Source organism: Argiope bruennichi, chromosome 9 (genome assembly GCF_947563725.1).
Source record: "Argiope bruennichi chromosome 9, qqArgBrue1.1, whole genome shotgun sequence".
Classification (NCBI taxonomy): Eukaryota; Metazoa; Arthropoda; class Arachnida; order Araneae; family Araneidae; genus Argiope; species Argiope bruennichi.
The window spans coordinates 9,913,662-9,939,600 of NC_079159.1; the positions used below are offsets into that span (position 1 = coordinate 9,913,662).

The following is a 25,939-nucleotide window of genomic DNA, read 5'->3' on the forward strand; positions in this document are numbered from 1 at the left end:
TCAGAAGGTTTAAAGTTCCAAAAATAAAATTCGATGCAAAGTCTTACATCGGCATGATCTCATGACTTGAAAATGACGTATGACGTAACTGAACCAATATTTTTCATATCTCCAATATTTTTCCAATTTTTCTCCAATATTTTCCAAAACTCTCCAATATTTTTCATATTTTTAATTTATCTTATCTCTACTAAAAGGCAACTTTTCCACGATGTTACAAATTAAAAATCAAAAGGTGATTTTTTCGTTCCACCCCATTGTACATGCATTGCAATTCAAAAAGTAGAATATCTGATGAAACTTTTTAATATTCGATGTGAAAAGAAAATGAAATAAACGAAGGACAAAATTCCGAATTCTAACATCAATTATATTATTAAATGATATAATTGATATTGATATTCTTAGCAAGATATTCTGAATTATTTTTACACTGCGATTTTGATACAATATAGAGAACAGAATTAAAGTAATTGAACTAGTCTCATAGAATATGCTCTGTAATTTTAGAAATAGAGTACTTGAGAAAATTTATAGTAATTGATGTAAAAAAATAACATTAGAAGGATAATTTTCGCGATATTAACATCAATTATAATATTAAAAGATATAATTCATATTGATATTCTTGGAATAATATATTCTGAATTGTTTTTCCGCTATAATTTTTTTAAAAAAAGTGAATAGTTGAATTTTCTCATGGACCACGCACTATAATTCTAAAAATATTGAACATCTGAGGATTTTCAGTGACCAATTTCATATGGCGAGAAAATAACGTATAGGATGATGTTACAATTTTTTCCGGATAAACATTAGAAGTACCGATGATTTCTGATGAAACGGATATTTTCTGAGACAATCTGGTTTGCCCGCTATCAGTAATAGCCAAGGAGTCAGCAAAATGAGAGTAAAAAAAAGAAAACCTTGTTTTGATTCTGGAAGGAATCGCATTTCACGAGACGCGCACGGCGAGCAAGAAAATTGCAGTATCAACGTTTAATAGTTGCGATGTTCATAAACAATCCTAGATCTATATAAAAGGACAAAGTCTCAAGAAAATCGCGCTGTCTTGGAAATAAGTCAATCAATATGGTTGCTGCCAATTCATTGACGTACTTGCTCTACTCGTTGCTGTCATTGGCTGCTCATGATGAGCCAACAACCGATCCTTCACTAAATGGTAAATCATTTTGATTTTTTTTTTTTGAAATTTTAATGATAGACTCTTGGAAAATTATTTTTCAAAAATTAGTTCATATTCATTCTGCTATTTTTTTAAATTTCTATTGTTCGTTAAGATTCAATTGTTTGTTGGAAAATATGATTTGAACTTACCAGTTCTTCATTTTGTATTACTAAAAGTAAAAAAAAAAAAAAAAAAAAAAAAAAAAAAAAAAAATCACTGGGAGAGGTTTTTTTCAAAACTTTCTCGCGTACACTTTAATATCTTATGCCAGAGAACGTCTTATATGACATTGACAAACAATATTCATTTATATCGTGAATTTAGCATTTTTACTGAATCTATCGCCAACCTGCTTCTTGAATTATTCGGCGCTTAATACCTGGCATGCATTAATGCATATCTAAAAAAACCCGAATTTTCTTAATCGATTGAAACAAAAATTTTGCATGAAATTCGATTATAATCACAAATCCCATACCAAATTTGACATATTTAATCTGCCGCGTTTTTAAATGATTGCATTTACATGTTTATGAAAATACACATCGACAGACGGTGAACTCGTATTTGGATTTGACTCAAAATATGACAGGCATCGACACTGTAAATGCTAAATATATACAGAATTTTATCTATCTAGCTCTCATCGTTTTGTAATAATCGTGTTAACTTTTATTCCAGAAGGCTGACAGATAAACTTCCACTGAACAGATTTCACTCAAAATTTGATAGAAAAATGTGTTTGATATAACGACCGTATACTAAATTTCAACCGTCTAGCTCAAAGCATATTTTTTAGTTATCTTTGTCACATATAGACAGATGGAAATTTTCCATAAATGTTTTTCGAATTCAGGTAGGTCTAAAATGTGAAGATTCGTCAAAATCTCGAGTTTGAATATTTTGACGATTACAATGCTTTCCCTATACTATGTATACGTGAAAGTAAAAAAATGAAAGAAGCTCTGAAATTGAAAATTAAAAGTCAGTGTGATTTAGTTTCATCATTATATAGCAATGTTTAATGTTTAATTTTAATTGTTATTCGATAAATAACGATTCATTTGAATTACGCAGAGAAAATTGAAAAAAAAAATTGAATGTAAATTTAATTGAATATTTTTAAATATTCGCATATTTTTTGATGTATTGCTTTCAACATTACTTTTGAATGCATTAAAACACTATATCATGATGAAAATCTTAAGTATCTTACGGAGAAACTCCCGTTTAAAAAATACAATATCACTTGTTTATAAAAGGGTATGAATTAAAAAAAATAAGTTTAGACTTTTCGAAATGGTAATCATATTTAAAATTAAATTTAAATAGCCTAAAAATAGTAGAATTTTTTAAAAAAAAAATTGGAAGATATTTGCAGAATGAAACATTTTATCTTAAAATATTTATAATACAACACAAAGCAAAATAATAATTTATCTTTAAAAATCGTTACATTGAAACATTTCACTACAAATATATAAAGCATCATGATTTGGCCACATCAAATGAGGTTATATGCAAATTCAAATGTAAATAACCATTTTTAAAGCCTTAAACAGATAAAAAAATGTATATATAAAAGTTTTTTAAGACTTTAGTCTTAAAATATTGATTCACATGCATTAGTAATTCATTTTTCTACCTTAAATTCGAAGTAATTCCAATAGATATTATGAACTCCTATTGGGTTTCTGCTCTATTCAAACTATATACCATATTCTAAATATGCCTTATATTTTAATTTAACACTCTTTTAAAAATAATTTATCAGGACGTGGAAAATATTTATATTGCTTTCTAATAGTCGTTTTAATATATTTTAGTCCCTATTATTATTTAATAATTCGCATTGATTTTATATTATTTTATGTTATTATGTTTTGAATTAATAACTCTTATTTTCGAAGTATTCGTAATTCATTTTTCTCAGACTCCAAAAATTCTATAATTTTTATTTAAAGACCTCCTGTTTTAGAAAATGAGTTTCAATTCTACTTTTCCATTTGAACCATTTTTTCCCCTATTTCTTACTCTTCTGTTTGACCAAGTGGTATTTTTGCATTTATTTTCTTTTCTTGTTTCGATTCAAGCAACCAATACTGCTCTCTCTTTTTAAGTGTTTTGTGTGTGAATATTCCTTTTTTAATCATTACGAATTCTATTTTTTAACTATTTCATTTCTGTTATTCATTTTGAACTCAACAATCGTATGTTTTCCACTTCTATATAGCATTTAATGTCAGCTTTAATTCTATCTTATTTTTTATTATAATTTTCTTCTTATTGCCAGTCTTTTTTTTACCAGAAAAACATTTTCTTCTTGCTTTTTGTTTTATATTTGTTTCGGTATTTATTGTTATTATTATTTTCCTTTTATTTATAGTACTTTCGGCATTTATTACAATTTTTCTTTTTTGAATATCCATTTGTTTTTTTATTTTGAATTGCATTATTACATTATGTTAATTTTTCCAATATTAAATGTTTGTATTTTAGCCAAGAATTTTTATTTTGTATTTTTTCTGTGCTTTTATCAACGTCAATTTATTTTTTGTTTTCTTTTTCGGATCAAATGCTTTGTGATATATTATTTTCATAATGCCATCCATCATAATCTATGCTTTTTTGCAACAATCATTATTTCTTTTAGATTATCTAAATTCAAAAATATATTTTATGATTGCAATTTTTCTCATACAGGAAGCTCTCTCGACTTGCATTCAATTTTCACACTATTTTGCTTGATCATTTGGCCCAAATGATGGCATGTGATCGATTCATCATATCTTTTATTGGGAGCATGGCTTCCTCTTCCTTTTATTTGTATTCATCTATAAACAGGAACCCTTCTGATTCTCGAACTCATCTGTATACACCAAGGTTAATATTATTCCTATTCCATGCTATTTTGGAATGGATTTATAGAATCGGGAACAAACCCTCATATTTTGAGAATTATTGTAAAAGGACTAATCTTTGGCGTTCTTCGGAAAACTAACCCATTTATGCTGCTTATAACATAATAATATCGTTTAAAACAAGCGTAAGTGGTCCTCCTCAAATTTTTATGCATACCCTCTGTTACAGCTTCACGCCGATAGATGGCGTATCTGTCGAGTACAAAGTTCCTGTTAATTCTTTTTGTATCAGAACGTAGAGTGTGTAAGAACGATTCTGTGAGAGAGACGAGGCATCCAACTGTGAGAGGTGTCCTAATCTGTAACGGTCTACATGAAATGGCACAAAAAATGTGTCCGAAAATAAAATGATGTTCACCAGAAAGAAATGAGTAATTATTTGTAGAGAATTACACCCTCTAATAAACTTTTTATTTCAGAGAACGCCTTACGTGGCATTGGTGTAAGAGATAATTTTTGGTCTGAATTTAGCATTTTTACTGAATCTATCGTGTGATCCTTGGCGAGTTATTTGGCGATTAACTCCTGGCATGCGATTAATAGAATCAGAAAATTGATAATTAGAATTAATAGGATTTTTTCCCAACCGATTGAAACTAAAATTTGACACAGAACTATAATGGTAGTCAAAAAATCCCATACCAAATTCGATATATTTAAGTAACTGCGTTTTTGATTTACCGCGTTTACATATTTATGAAAGTACAGACCGACAGACAGTCAACCCGTGTTGGATATAGATCAAAATTTGATAGATCTCTATACTATAGATGTTAAATCTGTGTACCAAATTTTATCTATCTCTTCGTTTTGTCGTTCTCGTTTTAATTTATGTCCGAAAAGATGCTCAGAGGGACTTCATCTGAATAAATGCGACTCAAATTTTGATATAAATCTGCAATATTTTACTAAATTTGATATAAATCTACAATATGTTGTAAAAGACCATATGCTAAATTTCAGCTGTCTAGACCAAAGCATTTTTGAGTTATTTTAGTTACAGACAGACATTTTTAAAAATGTGTTTTTTGAGCTCTGGGTGGTTTAAAATGTGGACATTTTTATACTAGGTATACGAGAAGGTAAAAAAAGCAGCATTTGAATTTTTCTGTAGGGTTATGCAAAAAATCGCATGAATTTAATTTCTGTATTAGAAGGGCTAAGTAAATTCAAAAATGAATTTAAGAATTCAACTCTTCTGATATATGATCGGCTCTTCTTCTCATTAAGAGAGGCCTGTTCAGCTCATCATTTATATCTATAAAACAAACAAGAACTCTTCTATTCATTGAGTTCAGGGGCATGTAGAGGCGCTGTTGTTAGTGTTCTGTGACGTTACTTTAAAATAGTTTTATGAAGCCAGGTTTAAAACACCAGATTTTTAGTTGAACCATCTTTTAATAATTGTTAGTATTATGAGAAACTAAGCTTTTTCAAATTCTCTGCTTATACGATGGGTGATCAAAAAAAAAAGTTTACAAGAAGCAGTATTTGGAAAGTAGAAGTTGTGGATGGGGATATTGTTACCAAAAGTGAAGAGAGATGGCCCTAGTTGTCTTAGACCGCTCGTTCGAGCAGATAGTGAGATCTGAAACAACGACAGTAATGACAAGACGTCTATAGAAGTGGTATCGTGCGAGACATAATACGATTTCTATGGGCCAAGAATGTGTCCTCATCGGACATTCACATGCAAATCGCTGAAATGGACGGGGACGAAGCAATGAGTAGACAACAGGGGATGGAATGGTGTTATTCTTTTGAAGAAGGCAGAGAGATTGCTGGAAACGTTTAAGTGGGAGGTTTCGAGCCAACCCCCATACAGCCCCGCTTTGGCTCCCAGTGACTATTTCTTTTTCCTGGCAATGCAGAAACACTTATCCGAAACAAGATTCATATGAGACGGTGATGTTCAAAAAGGTGCCGAGAACTGGCTCAATAGCCAGGGACCTGATTATTACCAAGACGGATTAAACAAATTGATCCAACGGAGTTATAAATGCCTCAACAGGTTTGGTGATTATGTAGAGAAGTGACCGCCACATATCTCTTAATTACCATTTGTATCCTGTGTCTATTTTTGATAAAGCATTTTTCCTTTGCCTTGTAAACTTTTTTTTTGGATCACCCCTCGTACATAGCAATAATGTTTGACAAATAAAGCATTTGAATTTTGAAGCCACTCCAAGCAAAGTATCTCATGTAAATTTGAAGTTTCTTTTTTGGGAAACATATTCGATTGTATTATTCTGTATTAATCAGTTCAGAAAATGTTTGGGATTAGATTCAATGGGAAGTCAAAAAGAAATTTAAAAAAAATACCGGTAGTTTTCTATTCGTATTTTCCCTCTAAAAGTGACTTTAGAGTCTCAGAGAAAGAATTATTTTTCTTTAAACAATTTTCCCTTTTCATGTGGAGAATCACAATTAATATCTCTGAATGAAGCTATCTGTCTAGAGTTATATTTTTTGTCGTATAGTGTCATTGTAAGTGCAACTACTTGAATAACAGTACTGTTAACAACCGCGCATAGTTATTTTATATATAATTCATTCACTGGTGGTTGAATAACTCAGGTGGTCCAACTCAGTAAATAATTGACTACAATCTAATCTACAATTCATCGCATTTTCCTTCTCTACCTTTTGACTTAGATTAGCGTACTCTTATCGCCATTTTTAGATTATTTGAAAATCTTTGCAAGAAAGCTGTATTATTCCTATCCGAGAAATCTTCAGTCCTTCTTCTTCTGTTTTAACGAAGCAACTCGTTCTTTCCTATATTTATATCATTTGAAGAATAAAATATAACATCATACTTATAAATCTATTGAATGCTGAAGATTCTATTTTTTGAGATGCCTTAGTTTATTATTATCAAATGCGTTCTATGATTTGCATCTTTATTTTAATCATCAGTAACTATAACAACCATCTAGCTGATGATTTTAATTATAAATTGTTTTGGGCTTATAACCAATTCTGCAAGCTCACTGAAAATTATTTTAAGGCTTATTGCTTAGTTAGATTATGTTTTTTCAGATACATGATATACAATTTATGTCATGTTGTTTAAATTATGAAGGAATTGTAGATTTGTCATATTAAAAAGAAACTAAAGGTTATGACTCGGCAAAGATGTGCGTGAAATGACATGTACAATAATTCTTGCTAGATAATAATAACATGAATAAAATGAATTAAATTTAAATTACCTGTCCTAAAATAGCACTCGAATAGAGTGAATTAAATCGGCGCAGGATCTTCTGAAACAAATATGTTTATTCAATGCATTTTACTCGTATTTGTTACCTCTACTACTAATAAAGATGGTTGTGTGTGTGTTTGGCATCTTAGAAGCCAAACTGTTTAATCTAGAACTATTAAATTAATTCATAGAAGCGTGCGCGCGCACACACACACACACTACAGGGAGGCAGTGTGCACTTTAGTATTTTTTTTTAATCTTTTAAAAGTTAAGAGATGTCTTAACGTTTTCTTCGTCATAATCTCAAAAACAAATTTCCGACTAAACATGATTTGTTGCATCATATTAGAATGCAAAAAAAAATATATTTTCAACATTGCCAATTCCTTTGGATTACGATACTTTTTCATTTTTTAATTAGTTAAAAATAGTTTAGGGCTGTTTTGCAATATTATATATAGAATATTCATGAAGTGAAATTCAAATTACTTCCATTGTTGCAACTATTATTTAATACTTTTTTCATTGTTAATGATCAAGGTATGAAGATTCGGCTAATCTTACCATGTTGGGAAGCTTTCAATACAAGGCTTGCTTTAAAAATAGTTGAATTTTGTTGAATTGCAATTAAATTTTAACATTAGATTTAAGTAAAGGCGATATTTTTTAAAATTACATCTATTTTTAAACATTACTCTCGTACCTGTGAAATATTTGAGTTATATAATCATAAACGAGTTCCCAGAAACGCCCTGAGGCACACGGAAAAATCTGAATGACCAGAATGTTGTAACAGCATTGAAAGGAATTATGATTGAATCCTAACTCCCATCACCGTTTACGGTACAACCCCTCCAATAGGAGGTACATACCATTATCAGTAGAGGGTAGTCGACACAACGCTATTTCTGTAACCACCAAGTAGGCGAGAATATTTGATTTCTCTATAATTAATTAAGAGATTAAATTAACTAAGAGATTATAATTAAGATTAATTATAAGAATTATAATTAATTAAGAGATTAAGAAAAGTAACAAAACGCCTATGACAAAGAGTAGAACGGTGTAATGTTTCTGTAATAATATTAACTATATATCTATCAAAATCTGAAGTTTAAAAATATTTTCCTAAGAATATTAAAAAAATTCCTTAAAATATTTTAATTAAAATTTGTATCAACCATCGCCAAAAAACCTTAGTTTTTTTTTTTTTTTTTTTGAAAGAGTGCTACTAGGAACCAACTACCATTTCCTGAATTTTGGATTTATGACTGTAAAAATGTATCCAAATGTGTTTACTTGCTGAGAAAAATTGCATTATAGATAGTTATAGTCCATTGAGTTATAGACTATTTTTAAATGATAATTCATGCGGAAAAAAAATCAGAATTCTTTCCGGTAACTTTTTTTCCTTAACATCCATAGAACTGGTAACAAATGGATATTTTTTAAGTAATATTTGGGAGAACCGGATATATTTCATAGTCTATATTTGGGATATCATTCTTCATTGTATAATTGTATTCGACTGCGTGATATGATCACCAACATTTTAATTGAAACAATCTCTTTTTAGCTTGGGAAATTGTTCCTGAGCCACCGGTTACTGAAGCATGGCCACCACAATCCCTCGTAGCAAAATGTAAGTACCTTAAGAATGAAATAATATAATTTGTATTTATTTCCCTTTAGGGTTATAGCATTTAATTGTTATGATTTAAGTAGACACTTAATCATAACAATTGATATGAAGAGAGAATAAAATAAATAAATAAATTAGCATTGAAATTATAAAAAATATCAAGAAAAGAAAAGAAACATGTCTGTTATTCTTTACTGAGTTTTCACTAGGAAAAGGACAAAGAATTTTCATAATTGTTTCATAATCGTATTACAGGAAATGCAACCATCATCAATATTATTAAGTCACTAGGAGGGAAATGAAATTATAAATTTTAGAGTTGTGAAAAAACATATCGGCATAAAGAAGAATATAGATTGTAAATGGGGAAAAGGGTACTTTCACATACAACGTGCACTGAAAGAAATTACAATGAGTGTCTTAGCGGCTAACAAGGCATTTAAAGTCAATCTTTGTCAATAACAATAACTATCGTTCTTGTAGGGACTTCATAATCTTCAGTAGTCGTACTGTGTATCTTTTATCTCAAGCAATATTTTAACATCAGATAAATAAGGAAGAGTTTCCTATCTTGGAAAAAGAGGCTTGGAAAAATGAAAGATTTTTTGTTACAGGACAGATTGTAACGTAATAATTCGAATCTCTCTAGTCGTCAAAGACACAGCGAATGTGGGAACATAAGCTGAATCCGTTGAGGTAGGTCATAAAGTGACTATGCCTTGCGATGAATAGCTTTAATTTTGAGCAGGAAGAAGCTCGTTTAGTATTAATGTAGAATACAAATATAAAAGTTCGATGCTTTTCCCCAAAGGATTCCATTTATGTTGAGAAATTTTAACACGTTGACTAAAAGTTCTCATTTAGTGTAGAATCTGATGCGAATAGAATACGCCCAAGTTTAGTTTATATCTTCTTTTTTATTGATACGTATGAATGTCGGTTATTCGCATTTACCATCTAATCAGATATTCTATTCTCTATTACAATTAAGGTATAGCAAAGGAACAGGCATCTTATTTCATAGTGGTCAGAATCATAGGCAAGAATCTTGATAGCGAATATGTTAAAAGAAAACTCTCTGCATTTTTTTTTCTTCTTAAGATATAATTTAGGGAGATCAATCTCTATGCTCAGCAAGAGTAGCAAGCCAATTTGGGTAACTAATCAACAAACTTCGTTTCCCAGTACAGTTTCGAGTGTAATAATCAATGTTTGATTTGGAAACTCTTCGATGTTATTGAGTGAAAAATGTGTAAGGATGGAATTTGTCATCTTTTTTTTAGACAATGAAGAAAGTTGTCCTCCAGGCGAGACATGGAGTGACTGCGATGCTGGATGCGAGAACACCTGCGAAAATGCTGGAGAAGTAGTCATTTGTCCTCGAATTTGTATACCCGGTTGTGTATGTGAAAAACCAGGAGCAGTCAGAGGACCCAATAAAAAATGCATCGATCCACCACTCTGCCCATCAGCCGCCCAGTGTAAGATGATTTTTCTCATTTGTAATTTAATAGCAAATTTCAGAAATCTTTAAAAATCGGAATCAGGTTTATAATGATTTCTTTTGGTTCATTGATTAAAAATTGATTTGGTTAAAATTGATTTGTTTAAAAATTGATTGTTCATTGATTTAGAAATCCATTGAGAAAAGAATACCTCCTTTTTGAACCTTTGAAATATTCGTTTAGTACCGAAATCTCATTAACGACGAACTAAACTAACCGAAATCTCACTATAGGAGATTTCTAAAGTAAAAACTTGGAAAGTATGGCAGCACTAACATTATTGGCGGGATTTGTCAGCAGTAAAATGTGATGCTTCATAACAGCACATGAAGCCACAATATACGGGTGATTTCGTGGGGTGGTAGGGAATATCTCAGGAAGTATTTTTCACATAGGAAGGTATGTCTGCAAACTTCATCTGCATGGACAAATAGGACAAGTGAAGTGAACACTAGGAAACAGTAAAGTTAAGTGATAACGAAGGTGACGTTTATTCTAAAAAGGTAAAGTACATTCGTTATCAGTAGTTGCTTCATAGAAGGTTCACAAAATTGCGATCATTTACACGAACACGGGATTCACAGCGCCGTTGCATAGACCACCGAACATTTTCAGAAACGCCTGCCATATCACGGATAATGCCTGTGGCATATCCGCCGAGGTATGTGGTATCAACATGGCGGAACACCACACCATAGCACAACTATTGCGTGTGATTGTCTGAACCGAACATTCGAAGTTCAATGGCTTGGTAGAGGTGGTCCAATCGTTTGGCCACCCAGATCACGGTAAGGAACGATAAGTTTGGAATCAAATTTTGAATCTTTATTTCCTTATTTTCTTGTTCATGCTATTTTAATAAAAATGTAACCATCTTCGCAAGAATAACTTATCTTACAATATTAAATACTTTATGTTTGACACTGAATTGTAAAATCTGACTTTTAATATTATAAAATTGCAATCAATGAGTCAATTGAAATAATAATATTGTACTATTAGTACAAACTATCTTGTTCATAAAAAATTAATAAATAATTTAACACAGAAAATTTTTTAATAAGATCCTGCAATAATAAATATACAATAATAAAATCCTATTCTAATGAAAGTAAATATTTGATTTTTATAGATCCTCCCGTTCAGCCTCTTGCTGAACAATACCCAGACTATCCATATGCAGCCAGAGTAACTAAATGTAAGTAATAATAATGGTGCAGTTTTGATGGGGATGTCTTTTGAAGTAAAAATACGAGGTAATGATAATATGGAAAATTCAAAGCATTCTTACTGGTAATAAACATTGTAGACGTTGGTTTTCAGTTACCTTATATAATTAAAGAAGAATGATTGATTGGTTGATTTGGTATCATTCCTTCAAGCAAAGATAATATAATTAAATCCATCACATGTAAGGTGATGAACTCAAAATGTCTCTAAAATCTTCTGAGGGATTGTACCAATTTTTTAGAATTAAACTATGAAGTTTTCTAACAATTCGCATCTTAGCTTATCAGAGATTTTGGAGATATATCGAAAATAAAAAGTATTTTACTGTTGTTGGTTTTGATATTCTTATTTTCTTCTACATCATTATTGTTATTTCATCATTACTTTTTTTGTTATTTATATAATAATTTAAATATTTTTACTAAAGTAACATATTTTATTATAGTAAGCACATTCTTCTTGGATAATCAGATCTGAATTTTATTCTATTAAATTCAATTAAACAATCAATTGATAGAAATATTAATACTATGCGTTTACGAATAACGATTTTAACTGTCAAAAATTATTAAATAATTCAAAACAAAACAAAAATAACAAAATTATTCAACTGTAAATGTGCGATCATAATAATAATTAAAAAAATCGATTGTAATGAAAATGTTTGATTTTCATAAATTTTCCAACAAAGCCTTATGCTGAACAAGATCCAGTCTACCCACATGCAACTAGATTAACCAAATGTGAGTAATATTTATTAATTGTAAGGAATCTGCAGAAAAATTATAAGCATTCTTACTCTTAATAAACATTGTAGAAGTTGGTGATCATCTACCCAAGATAACTAACAATAAAGGGACCAATATGGTTGACTTAGTATTTTTCAGTCGACCAAAGGTGATGAAATTAAATCCATTACGTAAAAATTGATGAACGCAAAATGTTTTAAAATCATTTAAGTGATTGAAACAATTTTAAGAATTTTAATATGAAATATTTTAAGAACTTCAAGAATTTACATACTAGCCTATTAGAATTATTGGAGATAAACTGAAGAAAAAAATGGTTTAATTGGAAATTGGTTTTGGAAGTTTTGTTTCATTTGATTTTGTTTTCTGGAATCGTAAGATTGTTATTTCATCATCGCTTATTTTTTTGTTATTTTTAATAATATCGTAAATATCTTTGTTAAAGTTACTTATTTGAATACTGTAAGCACTGTGGGCTTTGGGCAGAATTGGAAAAAACCTGACTTTTGGCTATAAATATTCATTCAATCAATCAATTGAAATAAGAATATTTAAGTAATAATTCAATATTTTTATAATTTAATTATTGAAATAATAATTCTATATTTTTACAAGTAACGATCTGGTTAGTCAAAAATTAATAAGTAATTTAACACAGAAAATAGTAATGTCCAATGATAAATATACAATAATAATAATAATAAAATTCCGATTGTAATGAAAAAATTTGATTTTCATAGATCCTCCAACCCAGCCTTATGCTGAACAAGACCCAGACTACTCACATGCAGCCAGAGTAACCAAATGTAAGTAATACTTACTTAATAATGACAAAGGCATATTCTTCAGTCAGAGGCATATTCTTAAGGGAGAAATGAGGCATGAAAAATAACGATATAAAAGTAATCTTAATGTTAATAAACATCGTAAAAGCTGGTATTCAGTTACTCGATGATGTAATTAATAATGAATGAGCAGATATGGTGCATTGTATTTAACATTAGTCACTCGAGCAAAATTGATAAAATTAAATCCATCTCTTAAAAGTTGATGAACGCAAAATATTGCTAAGGTCCTTTGAACGATTACAACAATTTTGAGAATTTAACTATGAAATTTTTCGATAATGCTTATCAGAATTATTGGTGATATTTGGAAGATAAAATTCTTTTATTGCAGAAATTGGCTTTGATAATTTGATTTGGTTTAATCTTGCTTTCATGGACTTCATTATTGTTGTTTCTTCGTTGCTTGTTTTATTTCTGTTATTTGAATAACAATGTAAATACCTTTACTTATTATTACTTATTTACTTACTTTAAGTTATTTGATTTTGCTAAGTCCCTTAGGATTAGCGCAGAATCTTTAAACCCGACATTAATTTCATGAAAATAAACTCAGTCAATCGATTAAAGTTATAATATTGTACAGTCGTCAACAAAAAGATGGGACACTTCTATAATTTTTTTATTTATTGTCACATCTTCACCAAATTGGTGGAGATGGAAAAGACTCGAGCGAACAGGTTTATTCCAACCGACAAACTGATTAACCGAGTTAATTAACTACTTCCTCAAAAATTTTCCATTCAAATAATTATTTTTAACTAAATCTATCGATTAGTTTGTGATTAACTTTAAAACTTTATGAAATTCTGATGATAATTTCGAGAATTATAGGGTCTTGAAAAATCTTGCTTCGAATATTAAATCTCGATTCTGTAATGGGAATAAAAAATCTCGATTCCCGTAATGGAAAAAATTCTAGATAGTAATTAATTAACCATGTTAATGAACTCGGTTAATAAATTTGTCTATTTCAACAAACCTGTCCCTTTAATATATTTTCATCTACACCAATTTTGTGAAGATGGGACCATAAATAAAAAGTCACAGATTTGTCCCATTTTTTTTGTTGAATGACTGTACTTTCATTAATAACGAACTAGTTTCTCAGAAGTCAATATATATTTTAACACAGAAAAATAGTAGGATGATGCAATAATTAATATAAAATAATAATAAAAAACTATTCTGATGAAAACAAATGTTTGATATTTTACAGATCCTCCAATCGAACCTTATGCTGAACAAGACCCAGACTACTCGGATGCAGCCAGAGTAACCAACTGTAAGTAATACTTCTTTAATTATGACACATAATTTGTAGTAGGCGTCGTCTTGGACGAATAAGCAGTGTAGCGACGATATGGGAAATTCTAAGCATTCATACCGTTAATAAGCATTACATTATTCGTATTCAATTATACTAGAAAATTAATGATGCACGAGTCTATATAATAGAATAAGTATTTTCAGTCTATAAACAAACTGGTAGCACGGATTCTGTCATATAGGAACTGATATCTATTGCACGCGTGCAATTCGAAACGATACTTAAAGCGCAATGGGTGGTGCATAATTTTTTTAAAAAGAAAATCATTCAAAAAAATACGGCATGAGATCAGAAGGCAGCTGAGTGCACTAATTGGTAGTGTCATAGAAAAAGTTAGCGGCTCTTGGATTATGGTTGGATATTATTCAATTTCATTGTTCATTGGTGGCTAAGTAAATACAAATCCTGGCCATAGAGTAATTTTTTTACTATTGTTTAGTGAATGAATTTTTTAAAAAAATGCATGATATAAATAGACAAAGATTCGCCTGTCAGTAATACTTTTCGCCCTAGATAATTACTTTGTCTTACTCTGGAAAGCCAAACTTACAAACCAATAATCATAACTTTATGTTTTGAGTTGTTGATATAAAAAATTGAAACAGAAGAATAATGTAATGTATTTACTCATTTATACATAATCAGAATGATAATGTATAAATAAGAAAATAATAATATATTAAAAAATTTCTTGAGTGAAAATTGTTTGATTTTACTAATTCTCTAGCATTTTTAAAATTTCAAGTATAATAATCAATGTTTGATTTGGAAACTCTTCCGTTGTTATTGAGTGAAAAATGTGTCAGGATGGAATTTGTCCTCTATTTTGTAGACGGTGAAGAAAGTTGTCCTCCAGGCGAGACATGGAGTGACTGCGATGCTGGATGCGAGAACACCTGCGAAAATGCTGGTGAAGTAGTCATTTGCCCTCGAATTTGTGTACCCGGTTGTGTATGTGAAGAACCAGGAGCAGTCAGAGGACCCAATAAAAAATGTATCGCTCCACCACTCTGCCCATCAGCCGCCCAGTGTAAGATGATTTTTCTCATTTGTAATTTAATAGCAAATTTCAGAAATCTCTAAAAATCGGAACCAGGTTTATAATGATTTCTTTTGGTTCATTGATTAGAAATTGATTTGGTTAAAATTGATTTGATTAAAAATTGATTGTTCATTGATTTAGAAATCCATTGAGAAAAGAATACCTCCTTTTTGAACATTTGAAATATTCGTTTAGTACCGAAATCTCATTAACGACGAACTAAAATAACCGAAATCTCACTATAGGAGATTTCTAAAGTAAAAACTTGGAAAGTATGGCAGCACTAACATTATTGGCGGGATTTGTCAGCAGTAAAATGTGATACTTCATAACAGCACATGAAGCCACAACATACGGGTGATTTCGTGGGGTGGTAGGGAATATCTCAGGAAGTCTTTTTCACATAGGAAAGTATGTCCGCAAACTTCATCTGCATGGACAAAATGGACAAATGAAGTGAACACAAGGAAACAGTAAAGTTAAGTGATAAAGAAGGTGACATTTATTCTAAAAAGGTGAAGCACATTCGTTATCAGTAGTTGCTTCACAGAAGGGTCTCAAAATGGCGACCATTTACACGAACACGAGATTCACAGCGCCGTTGCATAGGCCACCGAACATATTCAGAAACGCCTGGCACACCTCAATAACTTTTTTACTTATTATCACACCTTAACCAAATTGGTGTAGATGGAAAAGACTCGAGCGAATAGGTTTATTCCAACCGACAAATTGATTAACCGAGTTAATTAACTACTTCCTCAAAAATTTTCCATTAAAAAAAATTGAGATTTTTTACTAAATCGATCGATTAGTTAAAGAGGTGTCCCATTTTTCTTTTTTTTGTTGAACGACTGTACTTTCATTAATATCGATCTAGTTTCTCAGAAGTCAATATATATTTTAACACAGAAAAATAGTAGGATGATGCAATAATTAATATAAAATAATAATAAAAGAACTATTCTGATGAAAACAAATGTTTGATCTTTCACAGATCCTCCAATCGTGCCTTATGCTGAACAAGACCCAGACTACTCGGATGCAGCCAGAGTAACCGACTGTAAGTAATACTTGTTTAATTATGACACATAACTTGTAGTAGGCGTCGTCTTGGACGAATAAGCAGTGTAGCAACGATATGGGAAATTCTAAGCATTCATACCGTTAATAAGCATTACATTATTCGTATTCAATTATACTAGAAAATTAATGATGCACGAGTCTATATAATGGAATAAGTATTTTCAGTCTATAAACAAACTGGTAGCACGAATTCTGTCATATAGGAACTGATATCTATTGCACGTGTGCAATTCGAAACGATACTTAAAGCGCAATGGGTGGTGCATAGTTTTTTTAAAAAAGAAAATCCTTCAAAAAAAAAAAATACGGCATGAGATCAGAAGGCAGCTGAGTGCACTAATTGGTAGTGTCATAGAAAAGGTTCGCGGCTCTTGGATTATGGTTGGATATTCTTAAATTTCATTGTTCATTGGTGGCTAAGTAAATACAAATCCGGGGCATAGAATAATTTTTTTACTATTGTTTAGTGAATGAATTTTAAAAATTATGGCTGATACGAATAAACCAAGATTCGCCTTTCAGTAATACTTTCCCCCCTTGGTAATTACTTTGTCTTATTCTGGAAAGCCAAACTTACAAACCAATAATCATAACTTTATGTTTTGAGTTGTTGATATAAAAAATTGAAGCAGAAGAATAATGTAATGTATTTACTCATTTATACATAATCAGAATGATAATATATAAATAAGAAAATAATAATATATTAAAAAAATTTTCTTGAGTGAAAATTGTTTGATTTTACTAATTTTCCAGCATTTTAAAAATTAATTAATATCATTTTTGATGTATGAAATGCTCTACTATTATTAAAGTAAATTAATGCTATTAATAGTAAATTACTATTTATTATTTAACCAGGAGAGTAAAATATTTAATGAAGAAACTTATTAATCATTATTAGTGAATTATATATAAACAAAAAAGTTATATGAAAGAAATAATTGTTATAAGATAATTGTTTGATTTTACTAATTCTCCAGCATTTTAAAAATTAATTAATATCATTTTTGATGTATGAAATGCTCTACTATTATTAAAGTAAATTAATGCTATTAATAGTAAATTACTATTTATTATTTAACCAGGAGAGTAAAATATTTAATGAAGAAACTTATTAATCATTATTAGTGAATTATATATAAACAAAAAAGTTATATGAAAGAAATAATTGTTATAAGATAATTGTTTGATTTTACTAATTCTCCAGCATTTTAAAAATTAATTAATATCATTTTTGATGTATGAAATGCTCTACTATTATTAAAGTAAATTAATGCTATTAATAGTAAATTACTATTTATTATTTAACCAGGAGAGTAAAATATTTAATGAAGAAACTTATTAATCATTATTAGTGAATTATATATAAACAAAAAAGTTATATGAAAGAAATAATTGTTATAAGATAATTGTTTGATTTTACTAATTCTCCAGCATTTTAAAAATTAATTAATATCATTTTTGATGTATGAAATGCTCTACTATTATTAAAGTAAATTAATGCTATTAATAGTAAATTACTATTTATTATTTAACCAGGAGAGTAAAATATTTAATGAAGAAACTTATTAATCATTATTAGTGAATTATATATAAACAAAAAAGTTATATGAAAGAAATAATTGTTATAAGATAATTGTTTGATTTTACTAATTCTCCAGCATTTTAAAAATTAATTAATATCATTTTTGATGTATGAAATGCTCTACTATTATTAAAGTAAATTAATGCTATTAATAGTAAATTACTATTTATTATTTAACCAGGAGAGTAAAATATTTAATGAAGAAACTTATTAATCATTATTAGTGAATTATATATAAACAAAAAAGTTATATGAAAGAAATAATTGTTATAAGATAATTGTTTGATTTTACTAATTCTCCAGCATTTTAAAAATTAATTAATATCATTTTTGATGTATGAAATGCTCTACTATTATTAAAGTAAATTAATGCTATTAATAGTAAATTACTATTTATTATTTAACCAGGAGAGTAAAATATTTAATGAAGAAACTTATTAATCATTATTAGTGAATTATATATAAACAAAAAAGTTATATGAAAGAAATAATTGTTATAAGATAATTGTTTGATTTTACTAATTCTCCAGCATTTTAAAAATTAATTAATATCATTTTTGATGTATGAAATGCTCTACTATTATTAAAGTAAATTAATGCTATTAATAGTAAATTACTATTTATTATTTAACCAGGAGAGTAAAATATTTAATGAAGAAACTTATTAATCATTATTAGTGAATTATATATAAACAAAAAAAGTTATATGAAAGAAATAATTGTTATAAGATAATTGTTTGATTTTACAGACCCTCCAGTACAGCCTCTAGCTGAGCAAGATCCTGACTATTCTAGAGCTGCCCAGGGTATGTAAAATTTAATAAATTACTACATAATTAAAATAAAAATACTTACAGAACACATTTATCATTGAAAACGAGCAAAAATATATTGAATAAATATTGAAATATTGAATAATATCAAAACGTGCAGTTTAAATCATAAAAATAAACAATAGAATCTAGATGTGAAAATATTTTTTTTTTTTTTTTTTTTTTTTTTTTTTTTTTTGTAATAGAAAAGATAGTTACTTTCCTATTTGATCATGATGAACCAGTTGGGGCAAAATAATATCCCAATGCTGTTACTGAATGTAAGATATCCTTTAGCAATTTTTACACGATTTCTTAAGACGTTTCATGTTATTTATTCTCTGAATAGTAAAATGACAAAAAAAAGTTTTTCGGAAAAAAATATTCATGAATCTAAAATTTATAAGTGTCATTTCAGTATTGCAAAACTGTTTATGTGTTACGCATTTATGAATGAAAATAAGCAATATTTAGAATATGTATAATTTAGACAGAAAACAATATAATTTAAATATGAAATAATTTTTTTGTAATAAAAAAAAGGTTGCTTTCAGAATTGAACCTAATCAATCAGTCTAGGCAAAACAGTGTCCCACATCGCGTAAGAAGATTTTCCTTTAAAAATTCCTTCCAATTTCTTAAGTGATCTGCTATTTTATGTTTCAACAATAAAATATTAGGTCATTTTTCTTTAACCCGTAACTGGAGACATGAAGTCAAAATGACTCCATTGTTATTTTTCTTTTTTGTGTTTTGGAATTTATTTTGGGAGCACAATACATTCTGGAAATCATGTTGTAAACCAAAAAATTAAAAATGTTAAATGTTATAATATTAAATATTAAAAAAATGTTATAAGAAAAACCTAAACAATCTTTTAATGAGTATTTACTTCGTTTAGATATCACGGAATTAAACTAATGTTAATAAGTGTTAGAATTTTACAAACAAAAATGAAGAATACAATTTATTGAAATATTATTATAAGAATATTTCTTTATTCTTTTTGCATTATTGAAATTAAAAGCAGTTTCAGAGACATGGATGCAATGACTTCATAAATAACAACAAAAATTTTGAAAATGAATAACTCGTTTATACGCACGTTTTACGCACTTAGATTTTGACCAACGTACTTCTGAAAGAACAACTTGAAAGAACTGAGAAGATGATTGCATTCAAATACATTATGTCACGTGACATTCAGAACTAATGAATAATGCAGAGTTATTTTGACTCCCGTTTCCAATTAGGGGTTAAGTTTATTTATATGTTGAGGAGTTAAAAACTCATAATAAACAAAGTACATTGATGGTCTTATAGACATGTCTTTTTCACAATTTCTAGATAACGTCGAACAATATCCTAAAAGCAGTCAATATCCCAGAAGCAGTCAATATCCCAGAAGCAGTCAATATCCTGGAAGCAGTCAATATCCTCGAAGCAGTCAGTATCCTCGAAGCAGTCAGTATCCTCGAAGCAGTCAGTATCCTCGAAGCAGTTAGTATCCTATTTTCCCAATAAGTACAGCAGAACAATATCCCAGTGTCACAGGAAATAAGATTTAAAAAAAATAATATTACGAAAATATCAAACAAATTATGTTATTTTCTAATTAAATGTTAATACATGAGGAATAATTTATTTTCTTTTTAGATTGAGAAGTTGTAAATTTATATAATTTTTTTCATATATTCGGCAGATACTTCTTTTAAAGCCTCTTCTATATTTTTTATACACAAAAAAGTATTTCTTTACATATTTCTTTAGCAAGCATATCCTAGTAGCAATATCCTAGTAGCGTACAATATCCTTACATCGCAAAAAAAAAGATTCTCTTTAAAAAATTCAGTTTAATTTCTTAAATGATCTTATGTTATTTCATTTTTGAAAAATAAAGCATCGAGAAATTTTACATTTTTTTTATTTTATGCATCGGGAAGCTAAACCCTACAGAAGACTTTTTTCTTACATTAACTAGACTGATGGTTTCATACATTTGAATTTTGCAACATTTAGACAGAGAAAATCCCAGAAGCAGAAAATATCCTAGTGTTCCATTAAGAAAAACAGAACAATATACAATCGTCAAGGGAGTCAGGACTTCTTTTAATAATATCCTGACAATTTCTTAATCAAATTATGTTACTTTCTATTTGAAGATAATATACACGTCATATTTAATTTAATTTTCTTTTTTGATTGAAAAATTATTAATTCATGTAAAATACTCTATTGTGTAAATTTTTTTTAATATATATTTTTGTATTAAAATTTTAGATAGAGCAGCACAATATCCCAGCAGCATGCAATATCCTAGCTTCACGAAAAGTAGATTTCCTTTAATAGTTTTCAGTTTTTCAAAAAGTAACAAATTTTTTTATGCATGAACATTAAAACAAGAAGAAAACTCTCATTTTTTGCTTCAAACAAAATAAATGCATTGCAATAATCGAAAACGGAGATCTTGTGATTTTGACACATTTTCGCGTTTCAGATCTTCCTGAGTTGAAAATTCCATTTTTGGATCTATGTGTATATATTTACCTGTTGATGCCTCAGTTTATTTGTCTGGTTCTCCGTGAGCGTCATAACTCGAAACGGCTTTAAGATAGATAGATGAAAATGAATAAGCATCTTTAAACTGAATTCGTAAAATTCTATTCTTTCTGAATAGTGTAGAATAGTATTCTTTCTGAATTCGTAGAATAAAATTGAATTCGTAGAAATTTTGAACGAAATTTTTCAAAAGAATTATTGTGTATCTGACTGAATGCAGGGAGACATTATAATTACAGAACGTAAATAATGGGAGGAATGAATGGTAATATAATGGAATTGAACAGTAGTATAGTATAGCTTTAATATAGTAGAAAGAGTAATTGGGAATAAGGAGTAATTCGGAACAGTGTCTTTACTAGTGCTGTCCGACCTTTCAGTATCCGAGCTTTGGTCAAGAAAAATATATTAGTTACGTGATGAAATAGGGATCCTAAGCTCCTTCAAAATAGGCCTCTTGCGCCTTCATACACTTATCGATCCTCCCATTCCAGAAAACACTATTGGAAGGCTTTTTTTAGAATGCTGTTCATCTCCTTTGTCGAGTTCTGCATTATCTCTTCGCTATTTTCAAACTTTATATCCTTTCAACAGCATCTTCAATTTTAGAAACAATCAAAAGTCGCAAGGAGCCATATCTGGAGAGTAGGGAGGTTAGGACAGGATTTCGTCAAGAAAGTTTGGATCAGGTGTGACGAATGAGCCGGAGCATTGTCAACTGAATGCAACTGAAAGTTTTTCACTCAGAGGTGTGGTCATTTGAGCTGAACTGCATCTCTGAGTCGGTGTTCAATTTGTTAGTAGTACTCTTTTGTCAATATTTATCCTTCCGGTGCATATTCGTGACCATCTAAACCGATGTGCGGCCATTTTTGAATTGGTTAAACCACTCATTCACTTGTGTTATCTTCATAACATTATCTCCAAACATTCTCTGAATCTTGCGAATTATTTTTCTGTGAGACTCACCAGACTTTAGATAAAATTTTAAGCAGTATATCTTTGCTCAACTCGTTCAGTCATCTTGAGAGAAATAAAAAATCCGACGATCACTTATAATAACACCTTACTCAGATACCAACAGGCAGCCAATGACACACTCGAATACGGAGATATGAATACGTATGATGACGAATACGGAGATCATTACTGTACGCAGGAATATTAAAAGTCGGTAGAATTATTCAAGGTCATTTAGACAGCCCTCGTATATGCACCAGTGAAGCCTTTGCAATCTGGGAAATATATCCATCCTTTAAGGCACTTTACAGAAAGAAACAAATCGTTCCTCCTCCTTTTTTTTCAGTGTTACTTTCTAATGTTTGCTTTCATTAGCCGGAATCATATTCAATAAAAGTGAAACCAAAACTTTCTTATGTATCACATTATGTATAAAATTATTATTGCTTACATCTCTTGATCGATAGTTTTGAAAGGTTACGAGAAAGATTTAATTTTCATTTTTAAACTTTCTACCTGGGAACAGGATAGTTTTCTGAATTATCCTTGGGAATTTTCATTCTTGATGTAAAACGCAATAAGTATTTAACGGAGTAAAAATTTATATTTTTCATACATTTGGAATAATTTGTTAAACTATACGAAGTGATAAAGGATGTTCCAAAATTCACGCAAGATTTAAATTTGCCGCCATTCATGCAGTAAGGTGTTGGCAATTCAATTAAAAAAATCAATTGACAGCTGATAATTTAAAGTTAATAAAAATGGAGCTTTATACTAAAGAATAATGAGTTAACGCAAAATTTGAATTAAATATAAAAACATAGTCTTTTTTTCTTTAAATCGTTATACTTTTATTGAATCCCAAATTACACAGTAATACATATGTCCTCCGCGGCTTTGCTGGCATCTAAGCACTCTTTTGTGGAAATTTTCCATGATCATTTTACATAAATGTGGCTGAATTTCGTCGATGTAGCGTTGAATCTTCTCCTTCAGTGCAAGCGTGCTTGTGGACTTGTTGACCTTTGATTTCAAATAACCCCAAAAAAGTAATCCGATGATGTTAAATTGTACGATCTAGAGAACCACTTTCGAAATTTTTGAATTGTGGCCGCCATAATTTAATTATTTTTCAAATATTGTTTAATAATGAAAACACGTTGTTCTATCGTGCAATGCTCCATTTTTACTAACCCTAAACTATCACCGGTCCAATGTATTACTGCGCGAATGGTATTAATTTTGGGAAATCCTTTATAAAATGTAGGAAAGCTGTGGCGTCAGAACTCGCCATTAATGTTTACCATTTTATAATAAATTAACAGCTGAAATTTCTACAGAATCTATGCTACGAAACGTAAAAAAAACCCCGATAAGAATGAAATTACTCTTTAATTCTCACATACGAAAATAATGTTTAATAAAGATTGGAAGAAGACCTTTGTTCCTTCTTGTCATGGAAGGAAGAAAAGTGGTTCTAAGAGGAGAATCTGAAGATTATACTTTTGAATTTCCCAAAAGTAAACAAAAATTGAGAAATTTGAGAATTTAATTTTGGATAATGTATTGTTAATTTTAAAATGAAAATGTATACTTTGATTCATGATATTAAGGGTATTTGAATAAATATATATTCATTAATTGAGTAATTGACAGAATTTTCCGTGATTAGTTGAATGTAATAGATATGAACAGCACACCAATTTCACTGAATCAAAATTTTTATGTGTGGTTAATGATAGTTTTCTAATTTCGAGATTCCGATAAAATCTATATAACCAGATCTAATAGTTAAAGTAGCTTTTTCAGGTAAAGTAAATATTTGAGACAAATGAGTTTAATAAAAGTTTGAATGTTTTACTTGAAGAGATCGCTCTACTTTCTATTTTTAATTTGAACTACTTGTCCTTATTCTAAAGTGCATTTCAATGTCTTTCATACATTTTCTTCTTACGTCCCATAGTTTCTAGCCATTTCTGTTTTTATAAAAATTCCTTTTAAGATTTTTTTGTACGAATTTGGGGCTGAAATGATTATAAATTACATTAAATAAAAGATATTAAATAGTTATGACAGTTTATATGCAATGTTCCAAGATACAGAATTTTTCTATTAATCTTATAAAATCACTTGTTTCTCTATTTAAAAATATTTTGCTCCGGACAATATTGAAGATAAAATGATTAAAATTGCTTCAGATAGAAGATATTAAGTGGTTATAACCCTTTATATGCGATATTACAAAAAGTATAAAGTATTGTTATTATAATAAAATAAAAAAAAGCAGTCCTTATAATAATAAAAATGATTTTTTTTTTACAGTTGATCCTGATGATTTAGCTCAGGCTGAGCAATATCCCAGTGTGTCCAGAGGTAAGACTTTCTTTAATAATATTTAATGCAATTTCTTAAAAGCAATTAAGTTAATTTATAAATGGATATCAATAACTGAGGTAATTTTGCTAGTTTTCTGAATATATTTAAAAATTATAAATTCTTAAAAGTTATAATTTGTATTGTATATTACACTCAAAAGTTGCAATTTGTATTGTATATTACACTTATTAAACTCAAAAGTTGCAATTTGTATTGTATATTACACTTATTAAACTCAAAAGTTGCAATTTGTATTGTATATTCTTGTATTTATTAATATTTCTAATTTTTTTCATTGATTTCCATTTAATTTATTTATTTATATCAGAGCTGAGACTATCATCTGCATTATGGAAAATTAGTTTTTTTCCTCCAGTTACAAACTTTGTTTTTTCGACCTTAATTATTGCATTTGAAAACAAATAGCGAGTTAAATTTAGCATAAAGCCTATGTTCGTAATTAGCTTTCCCTAACATCAATAGGTCTATTATTTATCCACATCAGAAGGAATAAGAGAGAGGATCAACAGAAGAGAGATGAAAAGAGACAGGATCAACGGTGACTTGTGCATGAACTTAATCATGTGATTTCAAATAAAAAACAACAACAGAAACAATAGCGGTTGTTCTTGCCCAGGGAATATGAAATTTGTTCATTCACGAATTGCTGCATTATAAGTTAGAAATAAGCAGTTTAAAAAAGTATTCTTATAATCTGTTTATATGCCACAGAAAGTCCAGGGCTGCTGTGGCCTGGTGATAAGGTCTCGGCTTCGGAACCGGAGGGTTTCAGGCTCGTGACCCGATTCCACCGAAGAACCGTCGTGTAAGGGGGTCTATTGCGCGTTAAATCCGTCATGACCAAACGTCCTCCCGCTGGTATGGAGAGGGGGT

The 25,939-nt window shown here is 29.4% G+C and overlaps 1 protein-coding gene across 1 annotated transcript in view; it reads left to right on the forward strand.

Moving 5' to 3' along the window:
- The first annotated feature begins 1,018 nt into the window (after positions 1-1,018).
- The window catches only part of LOC129983974 (uncharacterized), a 42,116-nt gene continuing 17,195 nt past the window's right edge, over positions 1,019-25,939 (forward strand). Inside the window, exons 1-11 of the mRNA XM_056093706.1 lie at positions 1,019-1,183; positions 8,895-8,960; positions 10,244-10,441; positions 11,598-11,663; positions 13,185-13,250; positions 14,509-14,574; positions 15,452-15,649; positions 16,659-16,724; positions 19,085-19,141; positions 20,495-20,647; positions 24,992-25,042. Coding sequence (XP_055949681.1) covers positions 1,093-1,183; positions 8,895-8,960; positions 10,244-10,441; positions 11,598-11,663; positions 13,185-13,250; positions 14,509-14,574; positions 15,452-15,649; positions 16,659-16,724; positions 19,085-19,141; positions 20,495-20,647; positions 24,992-25,042 — 1,078 coding nt within the window. The 5' untranslated portion in view covers positions 1,019-1,092. The remainder of the gene's footprint in view (positions 1,184-8,894; positions 8,961-10,243; positions 10,442-11,597; positions 11,664-13,184; positions 13,251-14,508; positions 14,575-15,451; positions 15,650-16,658; positions 16,725-19,084; positions 19,142-20,494; positions 20,648-24,991; positions 25,043-25,939) is intronic.